Consider the following 21,355-nt stretch of genomic DNA (forward strand, 5'->3'; position numbering starts at 1 on the left):
GCGAGAGAGGAGCTCAGTCCAGCCCCAGGCCTGGCACAGCCCCAGCACAGCAGCTGCTTCCAGAGCTCTCGGCCCACAAACAGAGAGGGGGATCAAGCAGCTGATCAGAGGGGGATTGCAGGGACGTCTCTGCTGGAACTGAGGCAGGATTCTCTTGATTTGCTCCTGCTTGGATCTGGGTCACAGTTCTAGGTGGCAGGCCTAGGGCAAGGAGGAGTGCTGGCATGGTGAAGCTGGTGGTAGTGGTGGAGAGGGAACCCTTCTCACAGTTTCAAGGCAGAAAAGAGTGTTTGTGGTCACTCATAGACCACAGCCCAGGCCAAGAAAGGAATAAGTTGCCTTTGATCATACCACCTTGGAAGAACTGAAAATTTGTAAGTCCCTAGAAGTATCTCTGAAAACAGCTGCACAAAAGCTTGGTACAGTACGTTCTCCACATTGGAAGCAGACCCCTACCTTAACAAAGAGTTTAATAGTCAAGTAATTGGCTGGGAACAGGTGCAAACAGTGCAAAAAAAGTCAAGACCATAGAATCTTACTTTGGTGACAAATAAGGTCAAAACATACAACCAGAAGGAGACAACAAAGTCAAAGCTCCTACATCCAAAGCCTCCAAGAAAAATATGAATCAGGCCCAGGCCATGGAAGAGTTCAACAAGAATTTTGAGAAGCAAGTAAGAGAAGTAGAGGAAAAACTGGGAAGAGAAATGAGAGAGATGCAAGAAGATCATGAAAAACAAGTCAACAGCTTGCTTAAAGGAGACCCAAAAAATACTGAAGAAAATAATATATTAAAAAACAGACTAACCCAAATGGAAAAAGAGGTCCAAAAAGTCAATGAGGAGAAGAGTGCCTTTAAAAGCATAACTGGCCAAATGGAAAATGAAGTCCAAAAGCTCACTGAAGAAAAGACTTCCTTAAAAATTAGAATGGAGCACATGGAAGCTAGTGACTTTATGAAAAATCAAGACATTGTAAAACAAAAGCAAAAGAATGAAAAAATAGAAGACAATGTGAAATATCTCATTGGAAAAACAACTGACCTGGAAAATAGATCCAGGAGAGAGAATCTAAAAATTACTGGACTACCTGAAAGTCATGATCAAAAAAAGGGCCTAGACATTATCTTTCAAGAAATTATCAAGAAAAACTGCTCTGATTTTTTAGAACCAGAGGATAAAATAGAAATGGAAAGAATCCAACAACCACCTTCTAAAAGAGATCCCCCCAAAGGAAAACTCCTAGGAATATTATAGCCAAATTCCAGAGTTCCCAGGTCAAGGAGAAAATATTGCAAGCAGCCAGAAAGAAACAATTCAAGTATTGAGGAAACACAATCAGGATAACACAAGATTTAGCAGCTTCTACATTAAGGGACCAGAATGGAAGGGGAGGGGGGAGGGGGATAGAAGGGAGGGCAGATCAGGGAAGGAGTATTCAGAATGCGTTCCTTCTTGGGGTGGGAGGAGGCAAGAGACGGGGAGAAAATTTGGAACTCAATCTTGTGGAAGTGAACACTGAAAACTAAAAATAAATTAATTTTTTAAAAAATGATGTGTGTGATGAATACAGAAAAGCATGGAAATATCTACATGAACTGATGCAGAGTGAAGAAGAGCCAAGGAAACATACATACTGTGACTACAACAATGTAAACGGAAAGAATAACTCGCCCCCCCCAAAAAAATCAAAAGTGAATAAAATGAAACTGTAAAGACAAGCAGGAATTCAATGAAGAGATATGACAATGCACCCCCAACCCAGCCCTTTGTGGAGGTGAGAGCCCACAGGTGTTTCACACTGTGTATGTTTTAGGACTTTTTCAACATCAGTTGTACTGATTTTTTTCCTCTCTAAAAAATACTATTTGTCATATAGGATGGCTCTCTGGGAAGGAGAGAGAGGGAAGAGAGAGGGAAACTTAGGATAACTAGAGTGATGTAATAAACAGAAAATATCAATAAAAACTTATTTTTAAGGAAGTCCCTGGGGCCATCCATGGCTCACTTCTCTCCCTACTCTGTAACTCTCTGGCCTTTTCTATCTTGTCACCTTCTCCTTTCTTTGTCCCTTCCTCCCTCCAGGCTTTCCAGCTTCTTTATATGTGTCATAAATTAGTAAGTAAGTCCCTTGAGGATACAGATATCTTCCTTTTTTGCCTATATTTGTATTTACCATGCTTAGCACCATACCTGGTTCAGACCATGTGCTTAATAAATGCTTGCTGAATTGACTTGTGACAAAATCTAAATGGAAGCAACAACAGTAATAATAAGTAAGATTTATAGAGTGCTTTAAGATTTGCAAAATGCTTCACATGCTATTCCATTTGATCCTCATACCAACCACATGAGGTAGATACTCTTATTAATCCGAGGTATAAAAACACATGAAGAAGCTGAGGCTGAAACAAGTTAGGTGATTTGCCCAGAGTCACACAGGATTTGATAGCAGAATGAACTAGGAGCCAAACTCCAGGTTCTCTATCACAGTTTTTTAAAAAATGCCTTTAGTTAAACAATAAACCATGAGCCATGGAGGGAGTTTATCCATCTCTGAAGAATCTACTAATAAAATTCTGAATCCATAATCATTATTTTCATCAGCCCAAGCTGCTCTTTTCAACTGAGTTTAATTGCAGACGTTTGACTTTCTGGGTCATTGCATCTACTTTTAGTTAACAAAACTTCACAGTGTGAGAGGCACTGTACTAGAATAGAAACCCAGGGCCCCATTACCTTCTGGTACTCTCCCAGAACAGATGAGAAAATGGGCTTGCCCAAGGTCAGTGGCAGATGCGAACACAGATCTCCTCATTCCAAATGCAGCCATCTTTGTACTACACCCGGCTCCCTTCCTGCAGTGTCATAGAGTGTTAACTTCCAGACCTTTTAGTCATTCTGGTCACTCTTCTCTAGACATGATTTGATTCATCAGGGTCCTTCAGGAATGAATACAGTATTCTGGATATGATTTAACCATGGCAAAATATAATGAAATATACATCAATATGGTCTAAAACCTCTACCTGTAGACTTAATGACAAGATTTAATTTCTAATTTGCAGGACTGCTTAAAAAAAAGTATTTTCTTAATCAAATTAACTGATCTGTTCTAGCTGGACAATAAGATCCAAATCCAAAGGCCATTTCTCAGTCTTGACAGATACACCTCTTAATCACTCCCCATATTGTTTGCAAATCTCTCCTCTTTTGTGACTGACAATGAATTATCTATTATTCTGTTTCTCTTCCTTTTGGTCAGTCTCTTTGGTTGGCTCTTCTTTCCTTGGATCATAAATGCAGATACTATTTAAATTTTTTTCCTCAGCTCTTTCCTCTCCCAACATTTCCTCTTTTAGTAATTTAATTCTGCCTGAGACTTCTAATTCATCCATGGGACTCATCAACTGTCTACCTATCTCTAGTCACGGACTGTCAACTGTCAACTATCTAGTGGACATCCCCACTCTGATTACAGATTAAAGGCCCCTGGTTCCCTGTGGAATCTTGAAGGAATCCAAATCCTTCAAGATTTGGAAAGAATCTGTATTTGTCTGATTGCAAGGAGTTCCTCTGAAACCAATTCTGCCAAGAGTCAAACAGATAGGCACCTTTGTGTCTGTCACTGACCTTTCAACTTCCTCTAGCCCATCCCACACAAAGCAGAGGACTAAAAGACTAACAAAATGGGGGACTACGATGAAACCCTTGCTAATCTATTCTCTTTCTAGATCTCCTACACGTAGATTAAACACCACAAGCTCATCAGCCCTACTCTTCCTCTCACTGTTCTTTCTGATTTTCCTGACATAAAAGAAAGCTTAAGTCCACAGAGTTGCATCCTGGAGAAGATGGGTATTATTGGAGGTAGTATATATTTGTAGGGTGCTTTAAGGTTTGCAAAAGTTCACCTACGTAATCTCATTTGGTCCTTATTACCTCCCCTAAATAGGTTTACATTTTTGGCAGTCTGTTTGTAGGGCAGCTGCTACCTTTGTTTTAAACTAACAACAACAACGACGACAACCACCACCCTCTATGAGAGGGTCTATCTCAGAAAGGGTCACCAAATTTACTACTGACTAAAATAAACTCAAGATTGTCAAAACTGCTCATATTTGTATACGCTCATTTTTATCCTCAAACCAACCCTGTGAGAGAGGGTGGAGCAAGGATTATTCTGCCCCTGAATAATAAAAATCCTAAATATTGTGTTTTTCCCAAAGTTAATTTGGAAGAGGCAAAAGTAAATTCAATGCGGCTTGCTTCTACTCTCCTTTTATTAAAAAAAAATCAGCAAAAAGGATTAAAGGTAGAGAGATATGAAACAAGCAAAGACAGAACAACAGCCAGAGGAAAGGATAATAATTTCATCATTCAAGAGATAAAGGAAACAACCAGGTTGCTGCTAACCTGGACCTGAGCCTGGGCAAGGAAAAAATGAATGCCAAAGCAGAAATTATGGTTAACCTTGGAGATTAGAAAATGGTCACTCACTCCATCTTAGAGTTAATGGTTAGAAAGAAGAGGAAATTCAGTCAGTCTGACATGTATCCTCATTTTAAAGGGATCAAGCCATGATCTTTCCAGAAGAGAGTCAGTAGAAGTATAGATAGCTCCCAAGAAAGAAATTCTAAAGATAGAAACAGAAATGATTTTAGAGAGGGATGAAAAGGCCTCAAGGAAGATAAGTGAACATAAAGAGAATTTCACAACCAGCTTAAAATTACAAATATGTACAACTTTGACCTGGGCAATAGTATTACTAAGCCTATATTCCAAGGAGGTAAAATGACAGACAGAAAGGTCCCATATACACCAAAATATTCATAGCAATCTTCCTGATAAAAGCCAAAAACAGTTTCCAAATAACTAGTAAACAACAGATCAAATCACAGTATATAAACATAACAGACTATTACCACACACACAAAAATGTAAAAATGAGGAATTCAGAGAAACACTGAAAGACTTATATCAAATAGTGGAAAATGTAGAAGGATGAAACGAGAACTGTATGTAAAAGGATTATAATAACGTCAAAAGAAACAATAAAAAAGAAAGAAAATTCAGATTATTCACAGTATCTTAACTTAATTCCAGGAAAATGATGATTAAACACTCTCCCTCCTTTCCACAGAAGGATAGACTGTCCCATATGCCATCAGTTTTCACTGCTATGTTAGTTTTGCTTGCTTTGTTATAAGAAAATGGACTCTGAGGAGAGATGGTTATTGGAAACTGACACAAATATAAAACAAAATGAAACACAGCAAAAAGAATCAGTAAAACATTTTTCTTAAGAGACAGAAATGGAAAAATAAATTTTATAGCTAAATAAGATCATGTATTGAGATGGCAAATTGGTACTACAATATAATAAAATAATACTTTACTTAGTCTCCTACCCCTCACCCCCTAAAAAGGCAGGTATAAAAGACAAAATGGCAGCTAACTGAAAATTAATACAAAAGAACAAAGTGCTGCAATAATAATATGAAGAAGAGTTATTTCACAATAGTTACATTGTCACAGACTAGAAAGAGTTTCAAAAGAAGAAATGTAAACAACTATATGAAAAAACTACTCCAAATCACAATGTTGTTGTTGTTGTTCAGTCGTTTTTCGGTTGCGAGCGACACTTCCTGACCCCATTTGGCGTTTTCTTGGCAAGGATATTGGAGTGGTTCCTCATTTCCTTTTCCAGCTCATTTGACAAATAAGGAAACTGAGGCAGTGTTCAATGACTTGTCCAGGGTCACACAGCTAGTAAGTATCTGAGGCTAGATTTGAATTCAGGAAGATACGACTTCTTGACTACAGGCCTGGCACTCTATCCACTACACCACATAACTGGCCCAGCATGGGTAATAACAAATAAAGGCAAATTTGAAGTTTTCACTTCACATTCATCACACTGGCAAACATGAGAAAGGACAGAAACAGTCAATGTGGTAAGAAATCAGCACATCAAAACACTACTGAAGGAAGAATTGGATTGATCTAACTTTTCTGGAAAACTATTTGAAATCATGTCAGAAAACACTCTAAATTCTTTATACCTTTTGCACCAATAATCCCATTAATTGGAAAATGCCCAAATAAATTCAATGACAAAGTTCCATATATACCAAAATCTATGTAGCAGTATTTTTTCCCGTGGTAGTCAAAAAACTGCAAATAGGGTACCCACAGACTTGGGAATAGCTGAACAAATAGTGGTGTAATATTCAGATAATGTAATTGTCACACCAGCTTAATCCTGTTAAAGTCAAGCAGAAATAGCAATGTCCTCGGAAATCCTTCTTAACCAAGGTCTTGAGGTTTTTCCAGCACACAGCCCAATGTCCCTTTGGCCATAGATTTTTAGCCCTGATAGCAGGCTGAGCTACAGGGCACACCTGTGCAGCTTGGCAATGGATAGGGGCCAAAATTAAAATAGGCTAAACTTCTTCAGGCCACATATAGGTTTTTAGAGACAGACTGACAATGGTTGATTGCCACAGGTCACATTACAAACAGGTGAGAGTGCACAATGGCAACCCACCCACCAAGTTACATGATAGGCACAACAGTGACTAATGGAAGGTGGGTTAAGCAGGGCATGGACAAAGCACTCATTACATCTTTACTTTCTTTTACATCCTCTACATTTTCTGTGGTCCACCCAAAATCCTTTAGCAGGCCACAAGAGGCCCATGGGCCATATGCTGCACAGGCCTGTTACAGAGTTTCCCTTCAACTTCTGTTTGGCCTTCTTTGGGAAAATGGTCATTATTATATGAAATGAACATAAGGAATTCAGAAAAACATGGCAAAGCTTTTATGAATAAGAGTAGAGCAAAGAAAGTAGAAACAGCAGAACTGTATATAATTAATAAGTATTTATTTACTAAACATCTACTGTATGCAAGGGACTGTCATAGGTGCTGGGGATACAAAATGCAATCCCAAATTATGGGGAGTTTACATTCTAGAAGGGAAGACAAGTAGATATGAGTGTATTCAGAATAAATATACAGCAAATAAACATAAATGAATACAACGTAGCAGAATACAAGGAAATTGGGAGTTATGGGGAAATGGTGTAGAAAGAAGTGCTTAGGCTATGCCTTGAAGGGAAAGAAGGATTCTATGAGGAGGAAGGGAAAATGAAGTATATTACAGGTTTGGAGAAAAGTCTATGCGCAGACAAAAAGCTGGGAGTTGGAGAGAGAAGAAGGAGAGAAAGAAAGAGAGTTTGGCTGGATACCCAGTGTGGAGTGGAAATAACACACAATGAAGCCATAAAGTCAGGTAGGGGAAAGGTATGAAGGATTTTAAAAGGTAAACAAAGTTTATACCCACTTAAACTTACTGAGGAGGGGAGTAAAATCATCAGACCTGTGCTTAAGGAAAATCACTTTGGTAGCTCTAGGAAGAAAAGGACGACTCAGAAGGAGCCCTGCAGCAGCACACCAATGAGAAGGCTACTGTAATGATCAAGGAAGGAGCTGGCCTGAATCAAAGTGCCAACAGGGTGAGCAGAAAGGAGTCAAATGCAAGTGTTAATGTAGAAACGGCAAGAAATAGACATGTGAAGCAAGGAAGAGTAAGGAATGAAGGAAAACAAGATTAGGAATCTGGGCAACTTGAACAATCATGGTGCCTTCAATAGAAAAACAGTTATCCCATCTACATCATTATTTTCCCCACTGAGGTTTTGATATATTATGGGTGGGCATAAGAAATTAAACGGGAATTTTTTGGGAGTTTTTTGGAAGTCACAGATGACACAGAAAAAGTTTAGAAACTCAGAAATGCATAAAATATATATACAGTATTACACAATATCATCAAATTTTATCTTTTAATACCATAATAATTCAGACTTCTTCTCTGGCACAAAGGGAGGGCTGAAAAGTTTTATGAGGATTTTCCAGATTGTGAGGGCACTGTGCCCCTAATCCCCACGACGTGGAAGACAAAACTATAGTAAAATTTGGAAGAAGGATGAGTTCTCTTTTGGAAATTTTTGGGCTTGAGATATCTCTGGGATATATATATATATATATATTCAATGACTATAAACACTAAAAGCCTACCAAACTCTGATTAAGTGCAATGACCAATCCAGTTCCCAAAAGAATAGATGATGAAACACACTCTCTTCTCTTCTTAGAGATGTGGGAGACTGCATGCAGGAGTTGTCAGACAGTTGCATTGTCAGTCAGTGTGAGAACCTTTTTTTTTCCTAAGGGAGTGTTCAGTGGTGGAGATGGAAGGTAGATGTTGTAAAGGACAGACTGGAAAAAGGAGAGATTTGAAGAACAATTAAACAGGTGATAAGGACATAAACTAGGGTAGTAGCATTTAAGTGGAGAAAAGAACACTGATGTGCCTGATATTTCAAAGAGAGAGAACATTAAGCTTTGGCGATGGACCGGTTACAGCGAAGGAGGTTAAAGAACAGTGGAAAATGCCTCCAAATTCCACTTAATTATTTCAAGCCAATCTTTTCTTTCTTTTTTTTAAAAAACATAGTATTTTTTTCCAATTACATGTAAAATTAACTTTTAAAAAAATGCAGATTTCTAAATGCTCTCCCTCCCTTCTCTCCTCTCTGAGACAGCAAGCATTTTGATACAGATTATACATGTTCAAACAAATAATCACATATCCTAAGTGTGACTTCCTTTTGGCCAGCTCTTTGCATACCCCATGACAGCCCCAGGAGCAAGGAGGCCATACTTGAAAGTGCAAAAGCTTTGTCTCTGACCTTTCTGAATAAAAACATGCTATGTACTTGGTCAGTAGTAACGACACAGGGCTATTCAGGACAGACTGTGGAATCTACTTCAGAGGTTACTATTCAATACATTGTGCTTCCTCACCTGATGGACATAATATTCCAGGTCATAGAGAGCCATTATCTTCTCTTCCAGGGTGGTGCTGGAGCTGTTGAACTGGCTGATCAGCCGAACCATAATCTGGAGGTCACTCTCAATGACAACATTCAAGGCTTCAAAGTCCTTCTTCAGATCCTCAATAGGGCGGAAACGTCGCCTGACCTCTTCCTGTCGGGCCTAGGGAAAAAAAACAAGGACAAAGACAAGCTGAAGGAGAATTAGCTCAAGTTCATCAGTCCCCTTGGGTTCCTGCATGTTGGTGTGAGAGAGGGCACAAGAAAGTATGTGAGAGCATGAGGAAAGGCTGGAAGGGAAGATGGCAGAGGGCAGGTAGGGAAGGGGGTAAAACTGTAAAAGACAATGGGAGTCAAAGGGTATGTATTTGAAAGTTCCTGAAGCTTTAATACTAGCAGTTAAGAAAGTACTTGCTTAGATAAAAGTGAAAAGTAAATGCTAGGTAAGTAAAATGACCAAGCTTGGCCCTGGAGAAGAGTTAAGAAAATGAACCTTGCCTCCTTCATTGCAGGGTGGGGGACAACAGGCATGGAATACTACATATACTGTTTGCTACAATCACTATGTTGGTTAAATTTGCCAAACTGCTTTTTTTCCACTTTCTTTTTTGATCTGTTACAAGGGATGGTTCTCTTGGTAGGAGAAGGGAGGATATATTTGGAAACAGATGTGGCATTTTTTAAAAGGTATAAATTATCTTGTCAAGTATTTCCTTCACAACAACCCTTGATGCCCACGAGGTTCAGGACCTGCTTGATTCTACACTTTCTAAAACTCTAAATCTTTCCACTATGTCCAGACAAGAGGACCCCAGGAATCAACCTCCATATAGTCAGACACTTATAATATATTTGGAAGAACTTCAAAAAAGGGCCTCTGATTTGTAGGCTCAAAAAGTAGCAACAATGTCCTTATGTAAGTCCTCTGGGGCAGAGAATGGAACCATCCCATTCCTGCAGCTGCCAGCGTATGATTTCTAAGTGTAAATGGTTCATCAGATCTGGGATTAGCACACTGGGCTCTTCCCAAGACTTCTGGGATGCCAATGGTCAGAAAGCCTGAACTTCAATGTCTGCCCCATAGCTGTGTACCCATCTGACACAAGAAGTTTTTAGGGGAGCCTGGGAAAGAAAAAAAACTGTGGGCAGAGAGAGCTGTCAAGAGTGGGAACAATTTACTGATGAAAAATAAATCACTGTCATTACTGTCACAGGTGTACAATTTGTATGACTGTTTGAAATGGCTAAATTACTGCATGTACTGTACCCAAATCCCTAATAATCTACACTCACCTTTCCCCATATATGCACACAAAATGTTTCTGAGATCAAATTATGCTGTTATGTGGGAAAAGGCTTTTAATTGAATATTTCAAACTTCTGATAGTTCCTATTTTTCATTCCAATTCCATTCCAATTGCAGAAGATAGCATTCACAAACTCTGAAAGGACACAGGAGGTTTTGTCTCAAATAATAGGGTGTCTATGATCCAAGAAAAATTAAGAGCCTTAGATATTTAGCAAATCAGGATGATGAGAAGCAATCAGCTACAAAATGCTCATGTCTTAACTATGAGCTTTTCTCCCACCCACTACAAGCACCTTCTGGGAGCAGCATCCAAAAGAAATGAAAGAGCCCAATTGAAAAAATAACCATGCTCTTTGCAAAGAAAATGACTCTGCAGCGCTCCGTATTTTTTCTTCCCTGAGCCCAAAAATGGAGATACTGTCATAGCATCCAGCCCTAAGAATTGTCGGTAACAATGCTGAGTCACAGGTGGACAGGTTGGATAGGGAATTGGACACCTCTCCTGGGTCATATGCCAAGCCATGAGCTGCAACTGCTTAGCTTTAAAAACTAAGGTCCTCGTGACAGAAATCAACTCCCTTGGGGGGAAAAAACAGCTAACAACGATAAAATACTCCCAAAACATAAAGCCAAACAAATAACAGAGACAAAAGTATTAAGAGTATAAAAGATGAGACTTAATATTAACAATCCAGAATCCTCCTGGGAAGTGAGAATCTTTGAAAGGGGAAGGATAATTCTTTCAGCATATTAAAATTCTGCAGAATGAAATGAAGTTCATGACTTCTCAAAATCATAATCAGAAGTAACCTCCTCTTTTGGCAAGATGTTAACATCATCACAGTTAATGGCAAATACAAATTTGTATTTGACCACAGATGCTCCAAAACTCTTTACACTGGAATAAGGAAAAGGTTCTATAACCCACTCAACCCATTTAGTTAATTAGCTATGTGACTTTGGATAAATCACTTCCTCTTTCTGAGTCAGCTAGATAGCATAGCAGATTAAAGCATGCATTGGGCCTGGAATTAAGAAGACCTGAGTTCAAATCCAGCCTCCTATACTTACTAGTTGTGTGACCCTGGATAAGTAATTTAAGTTCTGTCTGCCTCAGATTCATCTGTCAAATACAGGTAATAATAGTACCTACTTCCCAGGGTTGTGAGATAAAGAGAGATAAATTTGCAAAGTACTTAGCACAAGGGATAGCACATAGCAAGCACTTAATAAATGCTCTCTCTTGCCCCTTCTGCACCTCATTTTCTGTAAAGTAACAGACTGTTCTCTAAGACATAAAGTTTTATGGTTCTATGCACCAGTTCTGAGAAAGTGAAAATAAAAGATTAGAGTTCAAATCCTGATGCCATAAGAATCCTGGGAACAGGCAGCATAATCTATCCCCAATAGAGATCACTGTTTTCTCACTCTCAGAGCCAAAGCAGACAAATTCTGATGTTCAATGCTTAAGAAAAAGAGAAATGAGACTTTGCTCAGCACAAACCTGGAAACACCTGGTCAGATGAAATAAAATGGTGAAAAGAAACCAAGTGGAGCAGATCTTATTTTTAACGAAGTCATCTTCAATTGGGAAAACAGCAACAAAAATGTTCTAAGACTTTTAAAAAAAAATTTAAACTTCTTGATAAATACTAAAACCTCCCAGTCATGAGTGGAATATATGAAGTAGGCAAGGGAGAAGCCATTCCCAAGGAAGAAGATATTTGGATACTGGAAAGGATGTAGATGGACAAGTTCTTGATTTATATGACAGGCCTAAATCAGGTGTAATTCATTCATCTTCTCAAATGTGAGGGAGTGAATGTATGGAGGGGGGAGGGAGTCTGAAGTGCATGATCAAGCCCAGGCCTTTGGCTTGGGATCAAGCTGCAGGTCCTCAGGGTCTTCTGCGTCCTTTCTCAGTACTGACAGCCTGTTTCCCTTACCAGCTGCATGACTGGCCTTCTGAGGTTACTGCTACCATGTGGAAATTCAGAAGCTCTCAATAAGAAGTCCACCTTAGAGAATTGTCCAGGACACTGAGAGGTCAAGTGACTTATCCACAATGCCAATGTGAGGCCAATCGCCTATTCACAAGGACACACTGACTCATTTCTTATTGTTGTTGCTTTTGTTAGTGATGGGGGCAGGAGCAGTGGTGGTAGTTGCAACCCATGGAAATTACAAAGGCTTGGGAAGAATCATGAGAACCCTGTTTCCAAAACAAAATCAGAATGAGCAACAATGGAATGTGTGGAGAAAACACATACCTTATCTTCCTTTTCACCCCATGCTCCCTCCTTGAATTTTTCAAGAGCACTCTTGAGTTCCTGAGTTGTGAAACCATGTGTGTTGAGGTCCAACCTAACAAAATACAATCCCAAAGTTAGTCAGAAGGGGCCATATCCCTGTACAAAGGAGATCCACTGGGGAGCTGTGCCAGGCTTCATCTGCTACACATAATACCCAAGGGTTCAAAGGCAAGGAGGAGGGGAATAGGCAAGGGACCAGTTCTGTCTGGGAAACACCCAGGGTACACTTCACCTTACGTTCTACTGCATTCAAGATGATCAACTATAGTCACTGCGTACAAAATAGCTAACTGCACAAAGGGAGTTATGTGTACCGCCTTATGTTGGTATTAAGTACTATATAAATTAGTCCATAGTTATTATTTATGAATAACACAGACTAGTGACCCCTTAATGGCAAGTGCATATGTGGCAAATATTAAACTGCATAACAACAATCCTGATATCAACTTCCAAATGTTTTTATGACCTTTTGTTTCCCTTTTTATTTGTGAAGCACATATTCTCAATTGCTAAAAGGCCTACTCCGAAAAAATAAAGAGCTGACTGAAAATGTGACAAGCATTCATGTGCACAAGAGCGGATCTTGATTACCAGAGACCTGGGAATAAAAGGAAAGCAAATCCAATCCCAGATTTAACCCAGAGGAATTTTTTCAAATATACTTTTTTCTTAGCATTCTTCATTATTTTATAAGAAGATAATGTTCATTGACACATATTAAGTCAGATACTTCTTTTTTTTCTTAAGCAGCTTATATTTTATGTATACAAATCAATTACGTCAGATGTATTTCTAGCACATTCTACTGGCTAGAAATTTAGTTTAGAAGGTTCTTTAATTCCTTCACAAACTACTGGAACCCCATCACTTTCCCTCATGGAACCCTGCCATGAAATAAGCGGGATGGGGTCATCCAAAAGGCAACATAAGGAAGAGTATATTTAATAAGGAAAGAAGAAAAGATGGAAGCAGGTGAAAAATTACATTAGACATAGATGGATACAGTCCTAAACTGCTTCCTGCTATTACTTCCAGACATTCCTAAGTTCTATTTCTCCAAGGAAATGCCTCCATGAACCTATGGCAAGACTACCCAGATGGCAATGAGTCACAATTATATGCAGGAGAACAGGGAAAGATGGTGATCTATACAATTTACATTCCTCCAGGACAGAAGCAACAGAGTAAGTCTTGATCCTGGCTCTCCTCAGGGATATGAAATCTTAGGGATACCTAAGGTCTTCATTTGTGGAGAAGGAGATCACAAAAGTGAGATGGAGTCATTCAAAAAACAATAGCTATTATTGGGCTATACCCCAAGCAATCCACTGATAAGAAAGTCTTCATATGCACCAAAATATTGATAGCAGCATTTTTTGTAAGAGCTAAGAATGGGAGACAAAGTAGATGCCTGTCAATTGGGAAATGGTTAAACAAGTTGTGGCACACAAATGTAATAGAATATTACTGTACTATAAGAAATGATGAGAAAAAGCAGTAACTTGCTTGAGCTCTCCCCCAAACCCCTCCAAATACCTGTAAAAAATGGCTCTAAACAAATTCTAGAGCAGCAGAACCCACAAAAAGAGAGAGTGAATCAAATTCCAGCCCAAGACAACCTCAAAGGTTGGCAGGAAAGGTCTGATGCACCAGGCTGGGAGAGAAGCACAATTCAACACGGATCCCACAGGCAAAGACCGGGCCTCAGCAATCCTGGAGCAGGCACAGAGGACTGAATCAAGGAGAGCTATAGCAGTTCCCAGACCTTCTAAGCCCACAATCGCCAAAGACAACTTAGAAGGTCAGTAGGAAAGGTCTGTCAGACCTCAGCGAGAGAGGAGCTCAGTCCAGCCCCAGGCCTGGCACAGCCCCAGCACAGCAGCTGCTTCCAGAGCTCTTGGCCCACAGACAGAGGGGGGATAAGCAGCTGATCAGAGGGGGATTGCAGGGATGTCTTTGCTGGCACCAAGGAAGAATTCTCTTGATTTGCCCCTGCTTGGATCTGGGGGTGGTCCTGGGGCAAGGAGGAGCATTAGGGTGGTACAGCTGTTGGTGGTGGTAGAGAGGGAATCCCCCTCACAGTTCCAAGGCAGAAAAGAGTGCTTGTGGTCACTCACAGACCACAGCCCAGGCCAAGAAAGGAGTAAATACCTCACCCTTGATCATACCCCCCTGGAAGAACTGAAAATTTACAGGTCCCTAGAAGTACCTTTGAAAACAGCTGCACAAAACCCCTGAAGCTTGGGACAATACATTCTCCACATTGGAAGTTGACCCCTACCTTAACAAAGAGTTCAATAGTCAAGCAATTGGCTGGGATCATGAGCAAACAGTGCAAAAAAAGTCAAGACCATAGAATCTTACTTTGGTGACAAATAAGGTCAAAACATACAACCAGAAGGAGACAACAAAGTCAAAGTTCCTGCATCCAAAGCCTCCAAGAAAAACATGAATCAGGCCCAGGCCATGGAAGAGTTCAACAAGAATTTTGAGAAGCAAGTAAGAGAAGTAGAGGAAAAATGGGAAGAGAAATGATAGAGATGCAAGAAAATCATGAAAAACAAGTCAACAGCTTGCTAAAGGAGACCCAAAAAATACTGAAAAAAACAATATATTAAAAAACAGACTAACCCAAATGGAAAAAGAGGTCCAAAAAGTCAATGAGGAGAAGAGTGCCTTCAAAAGCAGAACTGACCAAATGGAAAAGGAAGTCCAAAAGATTACTGAAGAAAATACTTCCTTAAAAATTAGAATGGAGCACATGGAAGCTAGTGACTTTATGAAAAATCAAGACATTGTAAAACAAATCCAAAAGAATGAAAAAATAGGAGACAATGTGAAATATCTCATTGGAAAAACAACTGACCTGGAAAATAGATCCAGGAGAGAGAATTTAAAAATTATTGGACTGTCTGAAAGCCATGATCAAAAAAAGAGTCTAGACATCATCTATCAAGAAACTATCAAGGAAAACTGCTGATATTCTAGAACCAGAGGGTAAAACAGAAATGGAAAGAATACACCAATCACCTCCTAAAAGAGATCCCCCCAAAGGAAAACTCTTAGGAATATTATAGCCAAATTCCAGAGTTCCCAGGTCAAGGAGAAAATATTGCAAGCAGCCAGAAAGAAACAATTCAAGTATTGAGGAAACACACTCAGGATAACACAAAATTTAGCAGCTTCTACATTAAGGGACCAGAGGGCTTGGAATATGATATTCTGGAGGGCAAAGGAGATAGGATTACAACCAAGAATCACCTACCCAGCAAAACTGAGTATAATTCTTCATGTGGAAAATGGATATTTAGTGAAATAGAGGACTTTCAAGCATTCTTAATGAAAAGACCAGAGCTGAATAGAAAATTGACTTTCAAATACAAGACTCCAGAGAAGCATGAAAAGGTAAAAAGGAAAGAGAAATCATAAGGGACTTATTAAAGTTGAACTATTTACATTTCTACATGGAAAGATGATATTCATAATTAATGAAACCTTTGTCAGTATTAAGTAGTTGGAGGGAGAAAAAATATATGTATATATAGATAGGTAGATAGAGGGCACAGGGTGAGTTGAAGATGAAGGGATGACATCTAAAAAATAAAATTAAAGGGTGAGAGAGGATTATACTGGGAGAAGAAGAAAAGGTGAGGTAGAATGGGGTAAATTATCTCACATAAAACAGAAGAAAAAGCTTTTACACTGGAGGGGAAGTGGGGGAAGGTGAGAGGGAATGAGTGAATCTTATTCTCATTGGATTTGGCTTAAGGAGGTAGTAACATACACACTCAATTGGGTATCGAAATCTATCTTACCCTACAGGAAAATAGGAAGAAAGGGGATAAGAGAAGGGGGGGAATGATAGAAGAGAGGGCAGATCGGGGGAGGAGGTAATCAGAAGCAAACACTTCTACGAAGAGACAGGGTCAAAAGAGAAAACAGAATAGATGGGGGGTGGGATAGGATGAAGGGAAATATAGTTAGTTTTTCACAACATGACTACTGTGGAAGTGTTTTGCATGATTACACAAGTATAACCTGTATTGAGTTGCTTAGCTTCTCAATGAGGGTGGGTGTGGAGGGAAGAAGGGAGAGATTTTGGAACCCAAAGTTTTAAAAACAAATGTTAAAAATTGTTTTTATATGCAACTGGGAAATAAGATATACAGGCAATGGGGTATAGAAATCTATCCTGCCCTACAGGAAAATAGAAGGGGAAGGGGATAAGAGAAGGGGGAGAGGGTGATAGAAGGGAGGGTAGATTAGGGGAAGTGGTATTCAGAATGCACGCTGTCTTGGGGTGGGGAGAGATGGGGAAAAAATTTGGAACTCAAAATCTTGTGGAAGTGAATGTTGAAAACTAAAAATGAATATTTAAATAAAAGAGAAAAAAAGAAATGATGATATGATGAATACCGAGAAGCATAAAAATGTCTATATGAACTGATGCAGAATGAAGCAAGCAGTGCCAAGAAAACAGTATACAAAATAAGTATGACAACAGAAAGAAAAACAATACATACAAAATCAAAAGTCAACATAGCAAGGGGCAGCTAGGCCCCTGCTACAGCTACAGCACCGGCCCTGGAGTCAGGAGGACCTGAGTTCAAATCCGGCCTCAGACATGTAACACTCACTAGCTGTTTGACTCTGGGCAAGTCACTTAATCCCAACTGCCTCACCAAAAACAAAAGTCAAAATAGCAAAATTATAAAGATCAAGCATGACTCAAAAGAAAAGATATGACCCTTCAATCCATTTGTAGAAGTGGGAGATCCACAGAGGTTACATGTGTTTTCAAACTTTTTTGTTGTATTGATCAGTTGTGCTGATTTTTTTCCTCTTCTTTATCTTTTTAAAAAATAATATTTATTATATGAAACAGCCCTGTGGGAGAAGAGGGAGAGATACTGGGGAAAACAATGATGATGTAAAAAACAAAAGACATAAATAAAAACTTATTTAAAAGAAAGAAACAATGTTGGAAGAAACCCTACCAGACATCATGAAAAATAATCTCCACAGAAAAGTGCTCTGGAGCTGAGCCAACTTCAACTCTGAAGGGGAGAGGTATCCATCAGAGAGGCAGAGACGATAGATTTGCCAACAGTTCTCATTTGTGTTAAATGGATAGACGGCAGATTTGTCTAACAGAGGAATGAAGGAAAATCCCATACAAGGATTACATATTAGCTTGGGGAATACTGAAAACTACATCACAAGCTAATTCCCATTTAAAAATTCTCAGAGGATGGGGAAGTAGTCCACAGACTCACCGTCCTCACAATCCAATAACCTTGGCCACAGCTGAGGACTGAGAGGAAGCCTCTCTTGATTCTAATCCAGGCTCTACCACTCACCTGATGTGATACGCCTCAAATCCATTCCCTTCTTTGGGCCTCAGGTTCCTCACTAGCAAAATGAGGAACATGAATGTGAAGGTGTCTGATGTTCCTTCCAACTCTAAGATACCGTGATTCCTCTCACAGCACTAAACTTAGAACTAGGAAAGCTGAATCCTGAAATCACACCAGTCCTGTCTTGCTTTGCATCTTTAAGCAGAATATTTAACCGTTAGGGCTTTCGTTTTCCTCTGCCTCCAATTTCTATGGGAATTTTCAGGGCCTAGACAAGAAACAAACATCAAGAACAAAGCCACGGAGTCAGGAAAATACATCACTTTTACATGTGTGGGTTGATGATTCACAAACAGTCTCAGGCGAGGATGACTATGTCTGGTTTCATCTTAAATCTTTTCCTATCACACTTCTTCCACCTTCTGGATCCCTCCTGATGGCAGCATTTCTTTGACTCCCCTTTACAACACTGGCTGCAATACCTCCCATCCCCCTGATGCTTCCTATCCATGGTGGAGGAATTAGTGTACTCCTCACTCTCCGATGCCCTTCCAGGCTCTCCCTCAACCACTATCACTCAGGAATCTCCCCCGCTTGGAGGCTCACTCAATCCATGAATGGGTTCTACCCAATGGAAATTCTAGTAGTAGATGTTCACTGACCTTCAGGATACTCTCCTTCTTTCCTCAGTAAGTTCAGTGCCTGGCCTACAGTCTTTCTCTCCTCCTCAACTCCTGTTCTCATACTAGGGGACTTAAATATACAACCTACATGCATGACCCTAATCTTCAACAACCTTATCGTCCAGTTCAATTTACTCATTTCCCATGATCTACTCTTCCATCCTACCTTAGCTAGGGGATACTCTTCATCTGGCCATCTTTCACAAATGTACCACCATGCTTATGGAAATGAACTCTAAAATTGACTAACCTGAGACAATCTGTTGTCATTTACCTCTATCTGCATTGTAAATATGACTGATAATTCCTCAGCCCCTCAGTTCCTTCTCAGGCCAACAAGTCCTATACTGACCATAATCTCCTCTTTAACTATCTTGAACCTTGGGTAAAACAGCTCAACTCTACATCACCATCTTCTCTCAAACTTTGCTCCCTTAAACTACCATATATACTGCCCTAACAAGCCTCAGTTTTGGATTATTCTCACCACTGCCTTCCTTCCCCGGAACATGCTGCTGAATGAAGATGGAGAAGATGAAGATGGAGAAAATCAAAGGCCACAGTAAGTGGCTCCACTACAAATGTTTATGTTACATATCCTCCACTGGGTTCACACGTGGCAAGGCAATCCTTAACACCTCTCCAGTGACCTGTCCTACTCAGCACAGTAGCTTTGTCAAATCTTTTCATCCCTCCTCAAGCCTCCCACGGCTGGCTACCTCTCCATCTCAACTGAAAATCTTGCCACATATTTCACTTAAAAATTCACGGAGGACATTCACTAAGAGCTATCTCTTTTCTTCATTTTACATCACTCTGATGCCTTTCATACTTTCTCCTCCTTCACTCTTCTAACACATGAAGAGATGGTCCTTCTCCTCTACATGCACATTATCCAATTCCATCCCATCTTCTCCAACAATATTTGTCCCTCTATCATCCACACCCTTTCACTTATCTTCAATCTCTCCCAGTTTACTGGCTGCTTGCTGACTGCTTACAAACATGTCTATGTCTCCCCCATCCTCAAAAAGCCCCCACCTAATCTATCAATCCTGGCTCATTATCAACCTATATCTCTTCACCCTTTTGTGGAAAAACTCCTTGAGAAGGCCATTTTATAGTAAGTACCTTCATTTCCTTTCTTCTCACTTTCTTATCTCCACAGTCTGGGTTTCAATCTTATCATGAGACCTAAACTTCTCTCAAAAGTTACCAGCAGTTGTATCTTATTTGCCAAATCTAGTGGCCTTTTCTCAATCCTCATCCTTTTCAACTCCTCTCTGGCCTCTGACAATGTTGACCACACTCTATTCCTTGATATTCTCTTCTTTTTAGGTTTTTGTAATACTATTACCCTAGTTCTCCTCCACTCATTATTAGTTTCTTTGGCTAGATCTTTAAGTAGGTTGGGATTACAAAGGTGGATCTTGCCTAACACTCTATCCCGGCCTCTCTTCTCTTCGACTTCTCTATTATTTTACTTAGAGATCACTTCAGTTCCTGTGGATTCAGTTCCATGTAGGTTATTCTCAATTCTACTTATCTAGACTAAACTCTCCAGTCTCGTATCTTGAACTGCCACTTATACATCTTGAATTAGATGTCCTCAAACACATCTTAAATTCAACACATCCAAAACTGAACCTATTATCTTTTCCCCAAACCCTCACCCATCTTCCAAACTTCCCTATTTACTGTCAAGGGCACCACCATCTTTTCAGTCACCCAGGTTCACAATTCAGATGTCAACCTCAACTCCTAACTCTCTCTTATCACCACCACCCCATATAACAAATATGCCCCCTTCTCTCCTTTGACAATGCCATCCTTGTTACCTCATGCCTGAACTACTGTAATAGCCTTCTAGTTGGTCTCCCTGCCTCAAGTCTCTCCCCTCTCTGATCCAAAAGCTATCAAACTGATCCTCCTAAAACATAAGTCTGACCATAGGTCACTCCCCTATTCAATAAACCCTAGTGATTCCTCATTACCTCCAGGAATCCTCTCTTTGGTATCCAAAGCACTTCATAACCTGGTCCCTTCCTAACTTTCTGGTCTTCTTATATTCTACAACCCAGTAAGACTGGCCTCCTTACCATTTCTCCCAGGAGACACACTATCTCCCAACACTGTACATTTATTTTCATTGGCTGCCCCTCATCCCTGGAATTCTCTCCCTCTTCATCTCCATCTCCAGGATTCTGTGGCTTCCTTAAAGCCTCTTGAAGTACCAGTTTAAATCCCATTTTCTACAAGAAGCCCTTCTTGTTCATCTTTAATGCTAATGTGTTCCCTCTGTTGATAATCACCAATTTTTTCTGCATATGTATCGTGCTTGTACATAGTTTTCACATTGTCCCTCCATAAGACTATGAACTTCTACGGAGCAGGGACTGTCTTTTGTCATACTTTGTATCCACAGGACTTAATATGATGCCTCTTACATAGTAGGCACTTATTATGCCTATTGACTTAGAGGCTGATCTGTGCTTTGAATGGTAATTGTGAGTGCAATACCTTTATGGCTGCTATAGAAAACTGATACCTATTCTGCTTTCTGAATACAACTACTATAAAATGTCAAAACTGGTAGATAAACGGAAAGCTTTTTTCACGTAAGATACATTTAACTGGATTAACGTTTTTTGACTGGCAGTAAGTTCTGTTGGTATTTCCTGTGATATTTCGATGATACTGTTTTTCTGTTAATGTTTATAGTGCCTTGTGTTATAAATTTTGAAAATATTGCATGATACAATGATCCATGACAATTCCAAAGGATTT

The 21,355-nt window shown here is 39.7% G+C and overlaps 1 protein-coding gene across 2 annotated transcripts in view; it reads right to left on the minus strand.

Moving 5' to 3' along the window:
* SIL1 (SIL1 nucleotide exchange factor) overlaps nucleotides 1-21,355 on the minus strand; it is a 268,182-nt gene that overhangs the window by 71,533 nt on the left and 175,294 nt on the right. For both annotated transcript variants that reach the window (XM_027856499.1, XM_027856498.1), the window contains 2 exons: nucleotides 12,484-12,577; nucleotides 8,876-9,067 (listed from right to left, as the gene is read on the minus strand). In XM_027856499.1, the coding sequence (XP_027712300.1) occupies nucleotides 8,876-9,067; nucleotides 12,484-12,577 (286 nt within the window). The remainder of the gene's footprint in view (nucleotides 1-8,875; nucleotides 9,068-12,483; nucleotides 12,578-21,355) is intronic.

Source organism: Vombatus ursinus, unplaced genomic scaffold (genome assembly GCF_900497805.2).
Source record: "Vombatus ursinus unplaced genomic scaffold, bare-nosed wombat genome assembly UNPS02011572.1, whole genome shotgun sequence".
Lineage (NCBI taxonomy): Eukaryota > Metazoa > Chordata > Mammalia > Diprotodontia > Vombatidae > Vombatus > Vombatus ursinus.